Source organism: Muntiacus reevesi, chromosome 2 (genome assembly GCF_963930625.1).
Source record: "Muntiacus reevesi chromosome 2, mMunRee1.1, whole genome shotgun sequence".
Classification (NCBI taxonomy): domain Eukaryota; kingdom Metazoa; phylum Chordata; class Mammalia; order Artiodactyla; family Cervidae; genus Muntiacus; species Muntiacus reevesi.
Window position 1 is genome coordinate 268,232,727 of NC_089250.1, and position 16,085 is coordinate 268,248,811.

A 16,085-nucleotide genomic window follows, 5' to 3' on the forward strand; every position below is an offset into this window, starting at 1 on the left:
ACTCCCTGCACAAGTCCTTTGGGCTTCAGCTTGAAAATACATTGTGAAAGTGTGTACTTCCACTGTGGCCACACTCCCTGCGGTCTAAGCCACCTGTGACTCTCAGGTGGCTTATTGCCATAGTCTCCTATCTGCCCTCCTGCTCCACTAGCCCTTATTTCATATTCAATGCAGCAGCTGGAGGGATCTTTAAAAATATAGATGTTACTGTTTCAAAAGGTTGCATATGGTAAGAATTCCAAATAGTCTGCAAGAACAAACTGAGTCTCCTTTCCATGTCTTTGACTCTTCCATCTGCTGTCTTCTCTCCTCAGAGGTGACTCTGGATCCAGCTTCTTCTGTAGACTTGTAGAGACACTGTGGGCATGACTCTATGCATTTGTGAATGATTTGTTTAAAATGTAAATGAGACTTTGTCCCTTCCTTGATAAAAAACCTTTTGATGGTTTCCCAGCAAAGTGAGGCTAAAATCCAAATTCCATCGCGAGGCTATAGGACGCTGCTTGCAGCACCTGGCCACTGTCTGCTTCCTCAGCTTTCCTTCATCCTCTCTGCTCCAGTCCTGCTCCACGCCTCCCCCCCCTCCCCCCACCCCGCTTTCCTTCCACTCTCAGGATTTGCATCCTGGCTGGTCCCTCATCTTAGCACACTCTTGCAGCCTCTGTGGACTTGCAGGCTGCCTAAAGGTCACTTTCCTGACTTCTCACGGTCACCATCCCATCCCCCATAGAGTGCATTTGCTCTATTTGTAACACTTCACAAAATGCGATTATTTATTTTCTCCAGTGGGCCTGGTTTCTTTGTCACCACAATTGGTGCCCAGCACAGAACTGGAAATGGCACTAATAATAATGATTTTAAAAGGAGAAAAACTGGGTTCCCTGGTGGTCCAGTGGTTGAGAGTCTGCCTTCCAAAGCAGGGGACGTGAGTTCGATCTCTGGTAGGGGAATTAAGATCCCACCTACTGTGGGGCAACTAAGCTCAGGCACCACCACTACTGAGCTCATGTGCTGCAACTAAAACCCAATGCAGTCAAAAATAATAATAAAATAAATATTAAGTAAAAGGAGAAAAACTATCATTTAGGTCGTCACTGTGCCAAATACCGATCTAATACTTCATCAACTCTTTTGATTCTCATAGCCATTTTAGGGTTAGCTAGTATCTACATTTAAGAAACAAGGAAACTGAAGCAAGAAATGTTATACACAGCTACTAGCATGTGAATACGCAGTCCTTTAATAGCTGAGTGAATGAGCGAATCAATGAATGGCCCTGAGAGGCAAGTGGCAAGGAGAAGTAGAGGGACGCGGGCGGAGCCTAGGTCGCGGGAGCCAATGGGCACGCAGCTGTGGGACCGTCGGCTCCGCCCAAGCCGCGCGAAGGCCGCTGGGAGTTGTGGTCCCTCGTCCGCCTGGCCACGTCACTGCCTTGAAACCCTAAGTCCTCTCCTGTATTTCCGAACCTCTAGGCCGGTTCGCTTGCCTCCAGGCCTATTATTCCTTCCTTCCTCTCTTTCTGACGCGTCCCGACGTAGTCTCCCGGTGGTTCCGTCGGCCTCCCGGCATGCCCCCCCCAGGCCCGGAGCCCGCTTGGTATCACCCTCTACGTTCATTCCCCGCCCCCCGCCCCGTCTCCCTTCGGTGTGTCCTCCCAGCCCCGCCCACTGAGGTGGTTTCTTTCACGTCCTCTCAGCCCCTCCCCTTCGTGCGCGTGCGGCCCATTGTCCCGTCCAATTGCCGAGTTCCCCGCCCCACACACCCTTTCCCGGGCCCCCCCGGCCCTGTTTGGTACGCCCCGGCCACGCCCCCTCGCGGACGCTGTTGGTACGCGCCGCGCGCCCCTGCTCGCCGCAGTGGTTTGGCCGCGGCGACCCCTCTCCGGAGACGCGTCCCCTGCGCTTGGTACAGCCCGGCCCGTCTCCCCCGGAGCCGCGCGCCCGCGCCCCTCAGTCGGCGCAGCCCGCAGCCCCCCGTGAGGCCCGTGGCAGCCCCCCAGCCCGCTCGGCCCGCGCCCGCCATGGTCCGTCCGCGCCGCGCCCCGCACCGCTCCGGCGCTGGGGGCCCCCTCGGGGGTCGAGGCCGCCCCCTGCGGCCCCTCACGGCGCGCGCTGCCCGCTCGCGCTCCTGGCCGGCCAGCCCTCGAGGCCCGCAGCCGCCGCGGATCCGGGCTCGCTCGGCCCCTCCCATGGTGAGCCCCCCGCCCTTTTTCCAGAGCTTTCCACGGCCCCGCCCCCGCCGGCCCCTCCCCCGGGCTGGCGTCTTTGTCCCCAGCTCCCACCCCCTCGGGGGTTTCTCCGGTGACCCGAAGGGTGGTCCCGCTTTGGGACCCACTTCCCCCGTGAAACCCCCCGGGTGGTACGCGCCGGGCTCTCCCCTTTGTTTCGCATTCGGGATGGGGTGGCGGGGGTGGGGTACGGGGGCGGTAAGGGCTCAAATTACTGCTGACTCCGCGGCCTGATTTGAACGCTGGGTGGGGGGCGGGCGGACGGTCGGCGTGTACTGTTGTTTTTCCAATTGGAAAGTTGCTCTCTCTCCGCGCAGAGAAGCTGGAGAAGGGGGAGGGGCGGGGGGAGATGGCGGCGAGGGGCCTCGCGTCTCGCACTCGGGCGCCCAGGTGTTGCCCCCGGGGGGCGTTCTGTAGGGCGCCCGGGGCGTGTGCGCCCGGGGTTCGTTTGCGCGATTGCCCAGGTGTCGGGTGTCCCACTGATCGCGGTAAGCCCAGATGTTAAACATAAACACAGCTTCGCAGGGACGCTGAGTTAGACACCCTTCCTCAGACCCACAACCTCTACATGCTTTTTAAAAATTTTTCGTAAGGTTTTTGCGGGGCGGTAAATTCACACATCGCGACGTTTAAAAACACGCACAGCTAAACCATGACACGTTTGTTCAGATGCGCCGCTTACCCTAACCTGGGGCTAATTAGTAAATACCGTGCCTCACCGTTGTACGTGGCGGGGACCTGTGGCAGCTGCACACCAGCCTTAAGCAGGTTTTCTCGGTGTTAGAGTCAGATGCCCGGCCTCTGAACACCTCTCTGCTCTTAACATCGCACTTCACTCCATTGCTTCCCTGGGGAGGCGGGTTTCTTAGCGTTCGTGTCCGCTTGTGAACAAGCGTCTCCTGGGTCCTTGAACGTGCGTCTTAAGGCGTTCATCTCTTTTCTCAGTATTACATAGGCTTCCTGCGCAGTGATTAGCAAAACACATGTGGGAGGCACAGCCAGGCTTTACACACACCTGTCCAGATGTGACAGTCCTTTAAGGATTGCATTTAGGTCTAGTTCTTAAACGTGACCCTCCACCTTGATGCTCATCCTGCGTTCGGTGAGACCTGGGCTTAAGCTTTCCTGATCTTCACCCCCCAGATTAAAACGTGCTCAGTCTGATGGCTAGAAATACGGTAGAGTTTAAACAGGTGTCCCTGGTACTTATATTACCCGGGTCCTTAAGTGCGTTTGTCTGGATCCCAGAGGCTTCTACAGTTGTGTGATCTAACTAGTTTCTTGGATGTTGTGGGCTCTGGCTGTGGTGCCTACGCGCCCAGGGCTCCGACAGTCTATCTCCATCTCATGAACACACACCACCATGTTCTTAGAGCGGGAAGCTCTCTGCCTTTCTTCCTGATCTCACTGGATTGTCTGAATCCCAGAACCACCTGCCCTCATGGAGAGGACGCTTGCTCAGATTTCTTTACCTTTTAAGCTCTTGCGAAATACAGTTTTTCCTGTCTCATATTCTGGGGCAGAAGACACCTGTGTGCATTATAGGAAATTTGGAAAAAATACTCATTAGTAGTAAGATGAAAAGTAATAACCACCTTTATTTTTTCTGGCTGCCTGGAGGCACCTACTAGAGAGGTTTTCAAGAGTTTCCTGCTGCCCGGCTGTCCTAAGCGCTCCCTTGTTTGTTTTGAGATGTTTTTGGTGTGTGTGTGTGTTTAAAGGTGACTGGATAGTGCCCCGTGTGTAGGATGTGTCCTGCTTGGCTTTATTGCCGCAACATTCTGGTGTTTTGCACATGCTCTCAAGACACTGTGTTTGGGAGACCCTCCGTTTGTTGTCTGGCTCCCGGTTCCCAGAGGGTTTTGTTCTCTCTGCTTTCGGTCACTTCCTCCTGCCTCCCCAGGATCAGCCTGAAGTGGCTGCAGCCTGGGCTGCGTGAAGGAGGGCTGGAGCCCGCCTGGCGGGAGCCGGAGGGGAGCCTGGATTTTCTCTCCAGGGCCGCAGGAACCGTGGAAGAGAGTTCTGTGCTTGGGTGGGATGGGGCAAGCCGGTGTGCCAGCCAGACAGAGCCCAGTCTGGCTGTGCATTGTGGGCGTGTTCTGAGGCGGCTCCAGAGCCCCAGAGAGCTGCTTCTGAGTTGCATCTCAATAAAGGGAACCAAAATTGATGATCCTGGGAGGATGAGTGGGGCGCATCTCTAGTAAGGGGAGGGCATGGCAGGCCAGGGTAGAGCCTGGCTGGAGCAAAGGCTGAAGGGGAAGCAGCTGGTCGCTTTCAGGGACCAGTGTTGAGGGGACAGGCAGGCTCCGGGCAGGGCACGGCCAGAAAAGGACGTGGGGGCCACCCAGTCTGGGTCTAGGTTCTGGAAGGAAGGGTTTGGAGACTGCCTGGGTGGTTTGCGCAGGGGGCCTGGGGTCTGGACATTGGGGTGTCCCTTCTGGGGTAGGTGGAGAGCAGCTCCTCACTTGCCTCCGCCTCTTCCACAGCAAGGTGCTCGAGTCTTTGGGGCCCTGGGCCCCATTGGGCCCTCCTCGCCCGGACTCGCCCTCGGGGGCCTGGCTGTCAGCGAGCACCGGCTCAGCAACAAGCTGCTGGCCTGGAGCGGCGTCCTGGAGTGGCAGGAGGTGAGCACCCGTGGCCAGCACCCTGGGAGTCTGTGGGGTGGGGGCTGACCCGGGGGTCTTGCAGGCGGGGGGCCAGCCTGTACAGTGGGCGTGTCCAGAGACCCCTCTGCCCCCACCACAGAAGCGCAGACCCTACTCGGACTCCACCGCGAAGCTGAAGCGGGCCCTCCCCTGCCAGGCCTACGTGAACCAGGGCGAGAACCTGTGAGTGCGGGTGGGGTGCGAGGGCGGGTGGCAGAGGGGGTGCGCCCCGCTGACCCTCTCCTCCCGCAGGGAGACTGACCAGTGGCCGCAGAAGCTGATCATGCAACTGATCCCGCAGCAGCTGCTGGTGAGACCCCACCCTCACCCGCCCGCCCCCCCCCCCCGGCTGCGAGCACCTGCTCAGCCCTGACCCTGCTGCCCCCGTGTCGCCCCCAGACCACCCTGGGCCCCCTGTTCCGCAACTCCCAGCTGGCGCAGTTCCACTTCACCAACAGAGACTGTGACTCCCTCAAGGGGCTCTGCCGGGTCATGGGCAACGGCTTCGTGAGTGGGGCAGGGGTGCTGGGGGGCGGCAGGGACAGAGGCCCCGGGAACACTGTGGTGACCAAGCGGTAGGCAGAGCTCTGCCGGGACAGTCGAAGCAGGTGGCAAGATCCTGGGAGATCTCCAGGGGCATCCCCGTCCCTGTGAACCGGGGTCTCACTGCTTAAAGGGGACAGCAGAGGAACCCAGCTCCCCGCCAGGCCGGGGCGGGTGCTGGGCACAGGAGCAAAGGGGGGGCCTGGCCAGCCCTCCAGGGAGCCGGGAGCTTGTTGGGGTCACAGCCCCTGGCAGGGACCTGGAAGTGGGGCTGACAGAAAAGAGCTGGAACAGGGAATAGCCAGGTTCCTCATCTGTGATCTCCTGGGGGGAGCCAGGGCGCTTGCGTAAAACCGAGGCAGTAGTCTGAGTGTAGTGAGTGCTCAGTAAACTGGAGCTGGTGAGGTTGTTGAATCGGGGTTCAGACACAGCTGGTGTGGGCCCGTTTCCAGCAGCTGCCCAAAGGGAACTGCCTGGAGAGCTCCACTGGGGTCTCTCCAGTCCTCAGTCCCCTTGGGACAGACCGCCTCCCTGCTGTGGTCTTCAGGGGGCGCTGTGCGGTCTTCTTGGGGTTGTGACAGCTGTGGGGTCTCTCTCCTGCCTGGTCACCCCTGTGTTCAGCACTGTTTGCTGAGAAAGTGCTTGCTCCACCCCGATGGGGATGGGGACGCTTGTGTGGCTCAGGTTCTCCTGTAGTTCCAGCAAGGAGGCAGTAGCTTCTCATGCAACAAGCATTTATGTGGCACTTGCTGTGTGCACTGTTGTTATGCCATTGTACAGATGGGGAAACTGAGATGCAGAGTGACTTGCCTTGGGTCAAAGCTAGGAGGAAGCAGAGCTGGGTCTGCTTGCAGGCTCTGGTCTGGCACCCCCCCCGGGTGTGGTGGCCTCTGTCTGCTGGGCCCGGGCTCCCAGGACAGGGCTGGTCTGGGGTGGGGGGCAGGGTGTGGGAGATGGAGCCCTCTCAGGACCCCCCCCCGGTCCCCCCCGTGGGGCCCGTCCTGACCCCAGATTCCTGGTTGGGGGGGGGACACCGAGGTGCAGGTCCATAGGTGCTCAGGATGGCGGCCCCGGGTCACTTGGGCGGTTTCCGTCTCTTGATGCCCTCCCCTCCCGCAGGCGGGCTGCATGCTCTTCCCGCACATCTCTCCGTGCGAGGTGCGTGTGCTCATGCTCCTCTACTCGTCCAAGAAGAAGATCTTCATGGGCCTCATCCCCTACGACCAGAGCGGCTTCGTCAACGCCATCCGGCAGGTCATCACCACCCGGAAACAGGTGTGCCCCGGGGCTGCCGCTCGCAGGGCCCGTGGGGCGCGGGGAGCCGGATGGGCTCGCGGGCAGAGCAGTCGGTCGGAGCGGGGTGTGTGCACGCCGTGGCTCACACCTCACCAGCGGTTCACAGCGTCCCCTTCACTCGAAAGTGTCCCAGCCGAGGGCACGGGGGTCGCGGGGCTGGGCCAGTGCTGGGGCGTCCTCCAGGCCTGTGGGCAGCCTGGCAACAGAAGCCCGGCAGGGGTCCGAGGCGGGGCTGGGCCCTGGGGCAGCCTCCAGGTTCCCAGGCTCCTTCCTTGGGGAGCCCGGGGTACAGCCCACCTGTCTCCCCCCACAGGCAGTGGGACCCGGCGGCGTGGCGGGCCCGGTCCAGATCGTCAACAACAAGTTTCTGGCGTGGAGCGGAGTCATGGAGTGGCAGGAGGTGAGGCCGGGGGACCTTGGGACCAGTGCTTTGTCCCTGACCCAGGGCGCCTCCCACTCCTGACCTTCTCCCCTCTCTCCTCCCAAAAGCCCAGGCCTGAGCCCCACAGCCGGTCCAAGCGGTGGCTGCCCTCGCACATCTACGTGAACCAAGGGGAGATCCTGTGAGTGGCGAGTGGCGGTGGCGGGCAGGGGGCAGGGCTGGCAGACATGGGCGGGGCTGGCAGGAGCCCCGCCTCCTGACCCGCGGGCGCGTCCCCGCAGGAGGACGGAGCAGTGGCCTCGGAAGCTGTACATGCAGCTCATCCCGCAGCAGCTCCTGGTGAGCGGGGGAGGGCGCTGCCTTCACCCCCGGGGGGAGGGGCGGGGGCGGGCAGAGGGCGCTGCCTGCTCCGCGCGTGAGGAGGGTGGGGTGCTGCAGGCCTGGCTTCGGCGGGTCCCAGCCGGGGCGACGTGCAGGGTCGTGGGGTGGCTGCCGGCTGGGGGCCTCATGGAGCCGCCCCCGGGCCCCGCAGACCACGCTGGTGCCGCTCTTCCGGAACTCCCGCCTGGTGCAGTTCCACTTCACCAAGGACCTGGAGACGCTGAAGAGCCTGTGCCGGATCATGGACAACGGCTTTGTGAGTGGGGCAGGGTGCACGCAGGGCTGACGACCCCCAGACAGCGGCTCGGTGCGCAGAAACTGAAAGGAGACGCAGTGAAGGTTCCCACGAACCGGCCGTGGGAAGCGTGCAGTGCTCTGGGCCTGGACAGGACTTGTCCTGACCCGGGGTCACAGATGGGGAAACAGGCTCAGAGGCCGTGCCCGCACGTGCTGGGCCTCTGGGGCCTGCTGCTGCTGTCTGGGTTCCCTCCTGCTCCCAGGTCCTTACCTGCCCCATGTCCTCTCCCTTCCCTGGGACGGGGTCTGTCTGCCTCCAGTTTGGGCTCTTAAAGCCGCGGCGCTCATCTGCGCATCTCAATTGGTCTCTCTGCTCTGCAGGCCTCAGTCTCTCCGTCTAGGAAGTGAGGGTATCGGGCTTCTGGGCTCCTGAAGCCACAGCTGTCCGTGTCCACTTCTGGGTGTTTGCTTTACTGGTCCCGGCTGTCCCCAGCTCAGCTTAGCATTTATTTTAAGTCAGCTGAAGGTGTCCTAGCTGTGCCTTCGTGTTTTTGAGGGACTAGTTCTATATGCTTTCTGTTGTAAAGAGTTTAAAAGCAGAGTTCCCTCAGGGACACCCCGCAGCCTCTCAGCTCTGGTGGGTGCTCTGAGGGTTGGCCCCCGTGGTGGCACACAGCCCTTTCTGGGGGCCTGTGGGGCCTCAAGCTTTCAGCCAGGGAGACAGGGTTGGTGACCCCGGGCCTGCAGAGGGCGAGGATCCGGTGAGGGGTCGGGAGGCGCTTGGTGCCTGTGGGTACTGAGCCACGTGGTGCATCACCCGCTGCCCAGCCTCCCTGCCCCCCTGCTGCCTGTAGGGTTTCCCGGTGGGAGGTGGCCCTGGGGCCCCGCCGGCTGTCTGCTAGCGCGGGGTGGCTCCTGTGCGGTGCTGTCCGTCACAGCTGTGGCTGGTTCTGGGCGCTTACCCGGCCGGCGTTGGGGTCACAGGATCACCAGAGTGTGCTGGGCGGGCCCTCGGGCAGGCATCTCTGGCTTCTGTCTTGGGTCCCCTCATGGGAGTGGTGACAGGGCTGGGGATGGCCCGGAGTGCTCCGTGCTCTGGCCGCGGAGCGCGCGGAGGACCAGCGTGACCGCTCTGCACCGCCAGGCCGGCTGCGTGCACTTCTCCTACAAGGCTGCCTGCGAGGTCCGCGTCCTCATGCTTCTATACTCCTCGGAGAAGAAGATCTTCATTGGCCTCATCCCACACGACCAGGGCAACTTTGTCAACGGCATCCGGCGCGTCATCGCCAACCAGCAGCAGGTGCTGCAGCGGAACCTGGAGCAGGAGCAGCAGCAGCGAGGGGTGAGGGCCCCGCCGCGCCCCTTCTAATGCCCCTTCGCCCCGCCCCCTGCCCTGCGGCTGACTCCTCCCTGCTGTCCTTCCCCACAGATGGGGGGGTAGTGGGCCCCCCCGGGGCCGGGCCTCTCCAGGAGTCACAGACGACGCCCCTGCGAAGACTGGTGAGTAGCAGCGGGCGGGGGGCAGGAGGGCCCCGTGGACACACCTGTGGTTGGGAGGTGGTGTGACCCTGGCCTCTAGGAGATCTAAGAGGGAGAGGCCCGCCTGCCCCCGCTGAGCCCCCGGAGGCTTTCAGCCTGGGGCAGGGCCAGGCCCTTCCTTGGACCCTGGAGCCTCAGGGTCAGGGCCGCAGGGTGTGGGGGCCCCCGACAGTCCCTCTTTCTCTGCGCCCCCCCACCCCCAGGTCAGATGCTTCTGAGCAGGGGCCCCTGGGGACTGCGCCCGCCCAGCGAGATGGAGGACAGTGTCCTGCGATGTCTCCAAGGACAGCCCCCCCTGTACGTTTCCCCAATAAAGTCTTTTAAAAGCCCTCTGGCCACTTGGCTCTGTTTAGACCCCCGGCTTCGGAGAGGCTGGCCCCTCTCACCTGAGCCGGGAGAGGATGCCACCATGCACGGAGCTGCCCGCTGCTCCAAGTCTTCAGGGTTTTTCCTGCAGCTGCTCCAGGCTGCCCTCCCTGCCCTGTGGCTTCCAAGGACATCCCTCGGCTGGAAGCAGATACAAGGCAGGGCCAGGCAGGTTCCAGCTGCCACCACCATAAACCTCCGCAGCCCACGAGAGGCAGGGGCTGGGGGGGGGGTGGGGGCAGAGTCCCTAGTAGTGTCTTCCTGGGACCCTGGGCCCAGCAGGTCTGTGCTGCTGGCCTAGCTGAGTGAACCACCCTTCTCCCCAGCAAAATGCTGGCCAAGCATTAGGGAAAAAAATTAGCGTTTATTGTGGGGAGGGGCGAGGGCTGGAGGGCGCGGGGTGGCTCAGCCCTCTGAGAATTGGCGGTATAGCCGCTCAAGCTGCGGCGCCACGTGCAGCCGAAATGGGATCTCCAGGACAGCCGCGAAGCCTTCGGCCAGCGTGGGGGCCTCGAACTGCTTCCTGGCGGCAGAGGGTGCGGGCTGGAGGCGAGGCCCAACCTTGGGGCTCAACCCGATGTCCCCCCACCTCACCCTGTGGCCCTCACCTGTAGCCATAAATGACAACATCAGACACAGGCACGTGGGAGGAGTCCGTCATCTCCCGGAACTGCGGGGGCAGAGGTTGGCTGGTGAGGCCAGGGCTGGGTGTGGGGGGTACGGCGCGGGGCGGCTTTGGCCGCTCGCTCACCCGGTTGTTGTGGCGCGCCTGCTCCACGGTGGCACTGAAGAGGAAGCAGCGGCAGGGCACACCCGCATCCCGGGCGCACTTGATGTACCTGGGGGAGGGGAGGGGAGGGCGGGGGGCTGGTAAAGGGCCCGGGCCACTCTGCAGGGGCCTTCCCTGGGACCCTGGTACCTGGCCCGGCTCTGCACGTCGGGGTTTGTGTTGTCGATCACGACTGGTTTCCTTTGCTTCAGGGCCGCCTCACATGCAGTCACACAGCGCTGCCACGAGCCCAGAGTGTCCTGGAGACCCAGAAAGAGATCAGAGATGGGGCCTGGGAGACCCAGGGGGACAGGGACCTAGAACCGGCAGGGGGACACAGAGCAGAGTAACGGGAGTCGGGGGAGAGTCTGAAAGGACAGTGGTCCAGGGAGTGGAGACAAAGAGGACAGTTCCTGCGGGGTCAGGGGGCACTGAAGACCGAGTCCTACCCTGTTCACGTGGACGTATCCAGCTGACACGAGATGCTCCCGGAGGAAGGTGGACTTCCCGGCTGCGAAGGGCGCAGGGTTAGTGGGGCTTCAGGAGTCAGAGAGGGGCTGGGGCTTCTGGGGGTCAGGGAGTCTCACCCCCAGGAAATCCCACGGCGACGACCACCTCCGGGTCTGAGCTTAACAGGGAGCTGGACTCGGGGAGGTAGAGAGGCCCAGAGCGGGTGACGCTCCTCTGGGAGGGCAGACAAGGTAAGAGACGGCACCCCATCCCTGTGCAGCCCCCACCCTGCCCCCCGCACCGCCCTGCAGGCCTCACCGGGTCAAAGGCTGGGAGCTCGAAGCGGGCGGCAGGCCACTTGAGAAAGAACTCCTCTGGTGTGGTGAAGGGCAGGCCCAGGTTCAGGGCGAACTGTGGGCGAGAGGGCAAGTCAGCTGGGGTCGGGGCGGGGGGGGGGGTGTCAGGAGGGGTGGGGGCAGGCTCCTGGAGGTGGGACACTCACCAGGCGGTCTGCACAGGAGAAGTCTTTCTTCTTGTGCCCAGGGGCCCAGTTGGCTGGGCGTCCCGCTGCGTCTGGAACACAGAGCCTGGTCTCCACCAGCATCCTTGGGGGCGCCCCTGCCCCCCGCATCAGCGTCCAGCACCCACCCACCTCCTCCCCAGCCCCAGGCCCTTACCTCCCACAAAGATGCTGTCCCCGATGGAGATGGGCACTCCCTCGTTGGCCTGGGCAGGGACGGGGACACACGAGAGGCAGTAAGGAACTCACGCCCACATCTGTCGCACTAACGGGTCCCATCAGGAGGTCTGCTCTGTCGGGTCTAGCCTCTGAGACCTCAGCCACTTCTCACCCGCTTCGCCGGACCATCCTGGCCACCCGTCTGTTCCACAAGAGGCCGCCAGAGGGCGCCCGTCCCCACCTGGCGCAGCTCCGGACCCCACGCAGCCTGACCCCCCTCACCCGCTCAGCGGTAGCCACACAAGCCTCCTCCCTGCCCGAGAACACACCCAGCTCCATCCACCTCAAGATCCTTGCACTTGCTGTTACTCTGCTCTTTCCTTAGATGACACACGGCTCCCTCACTCACCAGCTTTAAGCTTTTACTCAATCAATACCCGGCCTTACCTCACTGTTTACACATCCATCAACACACTTGTCCACGCCCTCCCTAGTCTGGGAGCACCCGGGCGCAGGCAGGTCTGTCTAGTCCACTAATATGTTCAGCTCAAGAAGCTTTGTTCTGAAGAACAAACCCATCAAGGAATCCACGAGTAATTTCTCTCTGGACCACTCTGGTTGTCCGAGTTTAAGATCACTTGCCTCACCTACCAGTATTAGGACATGACAGCAAAAAACCCGAGGCGGCCAGGCCAGGGGAGCGGGTGACAGGGGAGGTCACGGCGCAGAGACCTGGGGTGGGCAGGCGGGCAGGGAGCCCGGGGAGTCAGGCTCACCTGCTCCTGCAGGTGGTCCCACATGCCGCTCACCGGCTTCCGGTACAAGCCTGCGTGCGTGGCCACCAGCACCTGTGGGTCGGGCGGGAGTCAGACACGGTCCTTGACTCTGCTCAGACACCCAGAGGGGTCCTTCAAGGGCACCTGAGTCCCAAGGACACTACGCCAACACTCACCAAGGCGAGCGCCACTTACAATGCGTCTGTCAGCATAACCACCCCCGGGGCCCCCACCCCATCTCCAGCTGGCTCACCATGTCACACCTTCTCCCCGGGTCTCTGTTTCCTCCTCTCAGGCCCACTGCACTATCTCTGACCCCTGTCTCAGCCTCTCTGACCCCCACATAGCCCTTCAGCCTCCCATGCAGCCATACCTGAAAGGGGACCCCCAGCTTCTCCACCACAGCCTCCACCTTGGCTTTGAACTCCTCCGCTCGCAGCTTGCCACGCCCGATGCCCATCTGGTTGGTGAAGATCACCAGCTGTGAAGGAGACGGGGTGTCACCAGGGCCCCTCCTCATCAGGCCCGGGCTCACCTTGTGAATTGGCCCCCACGGGGCACACACCTTGTAACCCTCGGCGGCCAGTTCCCGGAGCTTCCGTGGAATCTCTAGGTACAAGATCCTAGGGCGGGCGAGGAAGTGCAAGGTGACCTGGGGCCCGGATGCACCTCACCACCCCCTCCGCCTGCCTCCAGTCACCTCCAGTCACTGGGGCCAGTGGGAAAGACCTTCCCAGAACGGGTGGTGATGAGGGTCCCGTCCAGATCGAAAGCAGCCACCTGGCGTCACCCAGAAAAGAGGAAGAGCAGCACTGTTACACCTCTGGTCCACCTCGCTCGCAGGCTGGTTCGCGTCAATTCTGCAAGCTGGGACTGTGACCGCCCGCCCCTTACAGATGGGGAGACCTAGTCACAGCGGGCCTGCCCATCTTAGGTAAGGACAAGGCCGCCACCTGGACACAGAGAGTGAAATCTCCTCTATCACCTCCCATGACCCTCAGTATTTCAGTCTTTAAAATGGGTTTCATATCCGACCCAGCCTCCTTCCATGGCTTATTTTCACTTCGGAGGGCTAATTACCATGAAAATCCAAATAAGAAGTTTTGTTTGGGTGTTAACTTGACTGTGCCAGAGCTCCCTCAGTCTTCAGTTTGGGCCTCACCTTGCTCCGGGGCTTCACATCAGGTGCTGTGAACACCAGCAGTTTCTCGAAGGTCTCCCAGCCAGGGGATGACTTCCTTATCCGCTTTCTCTGCTGCTCCACATTCTCCTCCTCTCCCTCTCGGGTCCCAGGAGGGGTGCCGGGTGGAGTGTCTGGCTGGGATTCTGGAGTGCGGGCTTCTTCCCAGCGCAGGGTCAGCGGGTGGAGGCCATTGACCAAATACAGCGTGTCCCCCACCCCCAGAGAGCCCTTCAAACCCGGTCTCAGCTCCTGGGTCCCGGCAGTTGAGGGGTTAATTCCCAGCTGTAGAGAGAGGCAGTAACTGGAGCTGGCCCCACCCCCGGCAACCTCCTCCAATCAAATAACCCGGGAAAGGACTCGCCCTTCTCCACCAGCTAATCAGACCCTTTAGCCCCGTTGGTGTACCGCCAATCAGGCTCTGGGAAGATTAGCAGCCTCCAGTCTTACCCAATTTAAATGCGGATGGATGTTTGCCCGATTGCAGCGAGCCACACCTGTTCCCCTCCCAGAGTCTGGTTTTCCCAAGTGGGCCCGTTCCCCGCTGGGTGGCGATTCTCCATATCCTCCACCGCCACCCCTAGGCCCGCTGCCTCTAGTTATGGAATCGGTACCTGTTTCACTGCCACCGTCCGAGTCTCAGGGTCAGCGACCAGCTCCACTGAAGATGGAAGGGGTGGAGTCAGGACCTGAATCCTTGAGTGACTGCTTCCCTCCTTACTGGGGAGCACACTCCGCTTCAAACCACAGGATGGGGCCATAGCACCCATTCGGCAGGAGGAAGCAATTTATTTTCTAAGTAGGATTGGCTCGCTCCTTGACATGCAGTAGCCAGATAAAGGCCTTACAATTACCTGGGACACTAGTCCTCGCCTAGGGACACGGCAGGTATTTTTCTGTGTGGATATGGCTTCTCCTTGACAACGCAGGCCTTTGACAAGGTGCAGATTCCGGGCTTGGCCCGCTACCACCCATCTCTGCTTAACAATATGCACTTTTTTCCACAGAACCGGCTCTCTGCTTAACAAGGGTCGTGGCCTCATTCAAGTCTTCGCGGTAGCTTGTGAGTATCCTTCTCTGCCCAGTGACAGGTGTCTCGGGATGGGCTCCATCCGCTCCCGTCCAAGGTGTCTGGCTAAACCCAGGTCAGGAATACCCTTTTTTCTTTCTGTGCTCTCCACAGGGGGCACCTACCAACTTCGGGACTGGCCGCACCACGCAGTTCCGCATGGTGGCCAAGCATATCCCCTCCTGTCTATCTTTCCAACTGCCTGTGTTCCCGCTCGTTAAGCACGCCACACCACCCGGTCCAGCTCAGGCCCCGCCCCGCCTACCCTGGTTTCGGGAGCACTTCCGGTCGGTAACCTGCGTCAAGGGTCCCCGGCCCAGAATCAGAGCTTGCCCGTCTGGGGGCAGGAGGATGGGAGGAGCTCCCCCAGCGGGGCTCTCCAGCCACAGGCGACCCTGGGCCTCCAGCCTGGCCATTCTGGGAGTCGGCCTAAGGGGAAATAGAGGAACAGGTTTGAGTGGCAGCCCGCAGTTGCTACAGGAAGTCCCGCCTCCTTCCGCCCCCTCCACTAGGAATTCCCTTCTTCCGCTAAAGGTTCCGGAAGTCCCACCCACTCGTCGGCCTCGGGAATAGCTCGGTTTCCCAGGCGACGACGCCCCACTCTACCTCCTGGAGCTTGGACCCCAGCTTTCCAGGGCAAAGGCCGAAAAACTCGCGCTCTCGCCTCGGCCCCACGCTCACCCCTGCCCACCGCTTGGCTCATTTGCCACTTCCGACCAGGGAGCTCTTGCCGGAGGCGCTGTGCCGGCGACTCGGCTGGCTACTGTCTCTCCGCCCACGGAAATGACTCTTCCTACCGAAGTGGGCGGGGCATTGGCGCCGCTGCGGCGTAAGCCCCGCCCCTCAGGCCCAGGGACCCTAAGGTCTCTCTGCATCTCTGACCTTCATCTCCCCTGCTGGCAGTATGAGACTCAAGCCAGTAGGGGGGAGTGGATTCCACGCTCACAGATTTTCCTCTTTCCGCGTTGAAGTCTTTCATTTCTTTCGACGGAGATAGTTACAGCAGGAGGAATTTCTCTTTAAGGTTATTGTCAGTTGACGAAACCTTGCCGGGACAGCAGCCCTACCCTGCAATGCTGCAGTTTTCTCATCTACAGTGTGAGGATAATCGTTTTCACTTTGTGGGGTTACAAAGAAGATCGAGTTAGTACATGTAAATAACTTTTAAAGGCGTCTAGGTAATAGTTTACCCTATTGAAGTCTTGTCTGTTGTTAGCATTCCATCGGTGGTGATCTGATGAGAGAAGGGGATTACGCGTCTGCATCCTCAGACCAGAAGCCATTTGTTCTTTTACCTCCAGCTGTCTTACATTAGTCCGAAACTTCCCGGCCTCAGCTGGGGGTTCCTGGCTTTTCCTGGGCACTTATGTGGGCTCAGGAGACCGACTCAAAACTATTATCATTCCGAAACTTACAGCCCTGAAGATTGGGATCCCACGATCACACAGGAATGGAATCCTTCCTTCCACCCTGTGTATCTACCTTTTCTTGTTTGTAAAGTGGGAACGAATCCAGTTCCCAACTTTGCATTGAGAAGCAATGAGAC

At 61.1% G+C, this 16,085-nt stretch overlaps 2 protein-coding genes across 4 annotated transcripts; one reads left to right on the forward strand and one right to left on the reverse strand.

Moving 5' to 3' along the window:
• The first annotated feature begins 1,826 nt into the window (after window positions 1–1,826).
• PTOV1 (PTOV1 extended AT-hook containing adaptor protein) lies at window positions 1,827–9,579 on the forward strand. The gene is made up of 13 exons (XM_065926531.1): window positions 1,827–2,191; window positions 4,714–4,851; window positions 4,973–5,055; window positions 5,125–5,182; window positions 5,272–5,379; window positions 6,535–6,690; window positions 7,025–7,111; window positions 7,201–7,274; window positions 7,375–7,432; window positions 7,626–7,730; window positions 8,856–9,053; window positions 9,141–9,211; window positions 9,454–9,579. Exons 1-12 carry the CDS (start codon window positions 2,021–2,023, stop codon window positions 9,150–9,152), a joined length of 1,248 nt encoding a protein of 415 aa, XP_065782603.1. The 5' UTR covers window positions 1,827–2,020; the 3' UTR covers window positions 9,153–9,211; window positions 9,454–9,579.
• PNKP (polynucleotide kinase 3'-phosphatase) lies at window positions 9,459–15,335 on the reverse strand. 3 transcript variants are annotated; one of them, XM_065926528.1, is made up of 17 exons: window positions 15,221–15,335; window positions 14,805–14,968; window positions 14,085–14,131; window positions 13,453–13,755; window positions 12,991–13,070; window positions 12,856–12,913; window positions 12,664–12,771; window positions 12,291–12,362; window positions 11,513–11,561; window positions 11,338–11,408; window positions 11,154–11,246; window positions 10,973–11,069; window positions 10,835–10,896; window positions 10,536–10,645; window positions 10,368–10,455; window positions 10,225–10,286; window positions 9,459–9,757 (listed from the first exon to the last, which is right to left on the reverse strand). In XM_065926528.1, exons 2-17 carry the CDS (start codon window positions 14,953–14,955, stop codon window positions 9,571–9,573), a joined length of 1,638 nt encoding a protein of 545 aa, XP_065782600.1. In that variant the 5' UTR covers window positions 14,956–14,968; window positions 15,221–15,335; the 3' UTR covers window positions 9,459–9,570. The 3 variants fall into 3 exon arrangements, with proteins under 3 accessions (XP_065782600.1, XP_065782601.1, XP_065782602.1); XM_065926529.1 differs by having other exon boundaries at window positions 15,146–15,307; XM_065926530.1 differs by having other exon boundaries at window positions 9,641–10,139.
• Window positions 15,336–16,085: the final 750 nt, after the last annotated feature.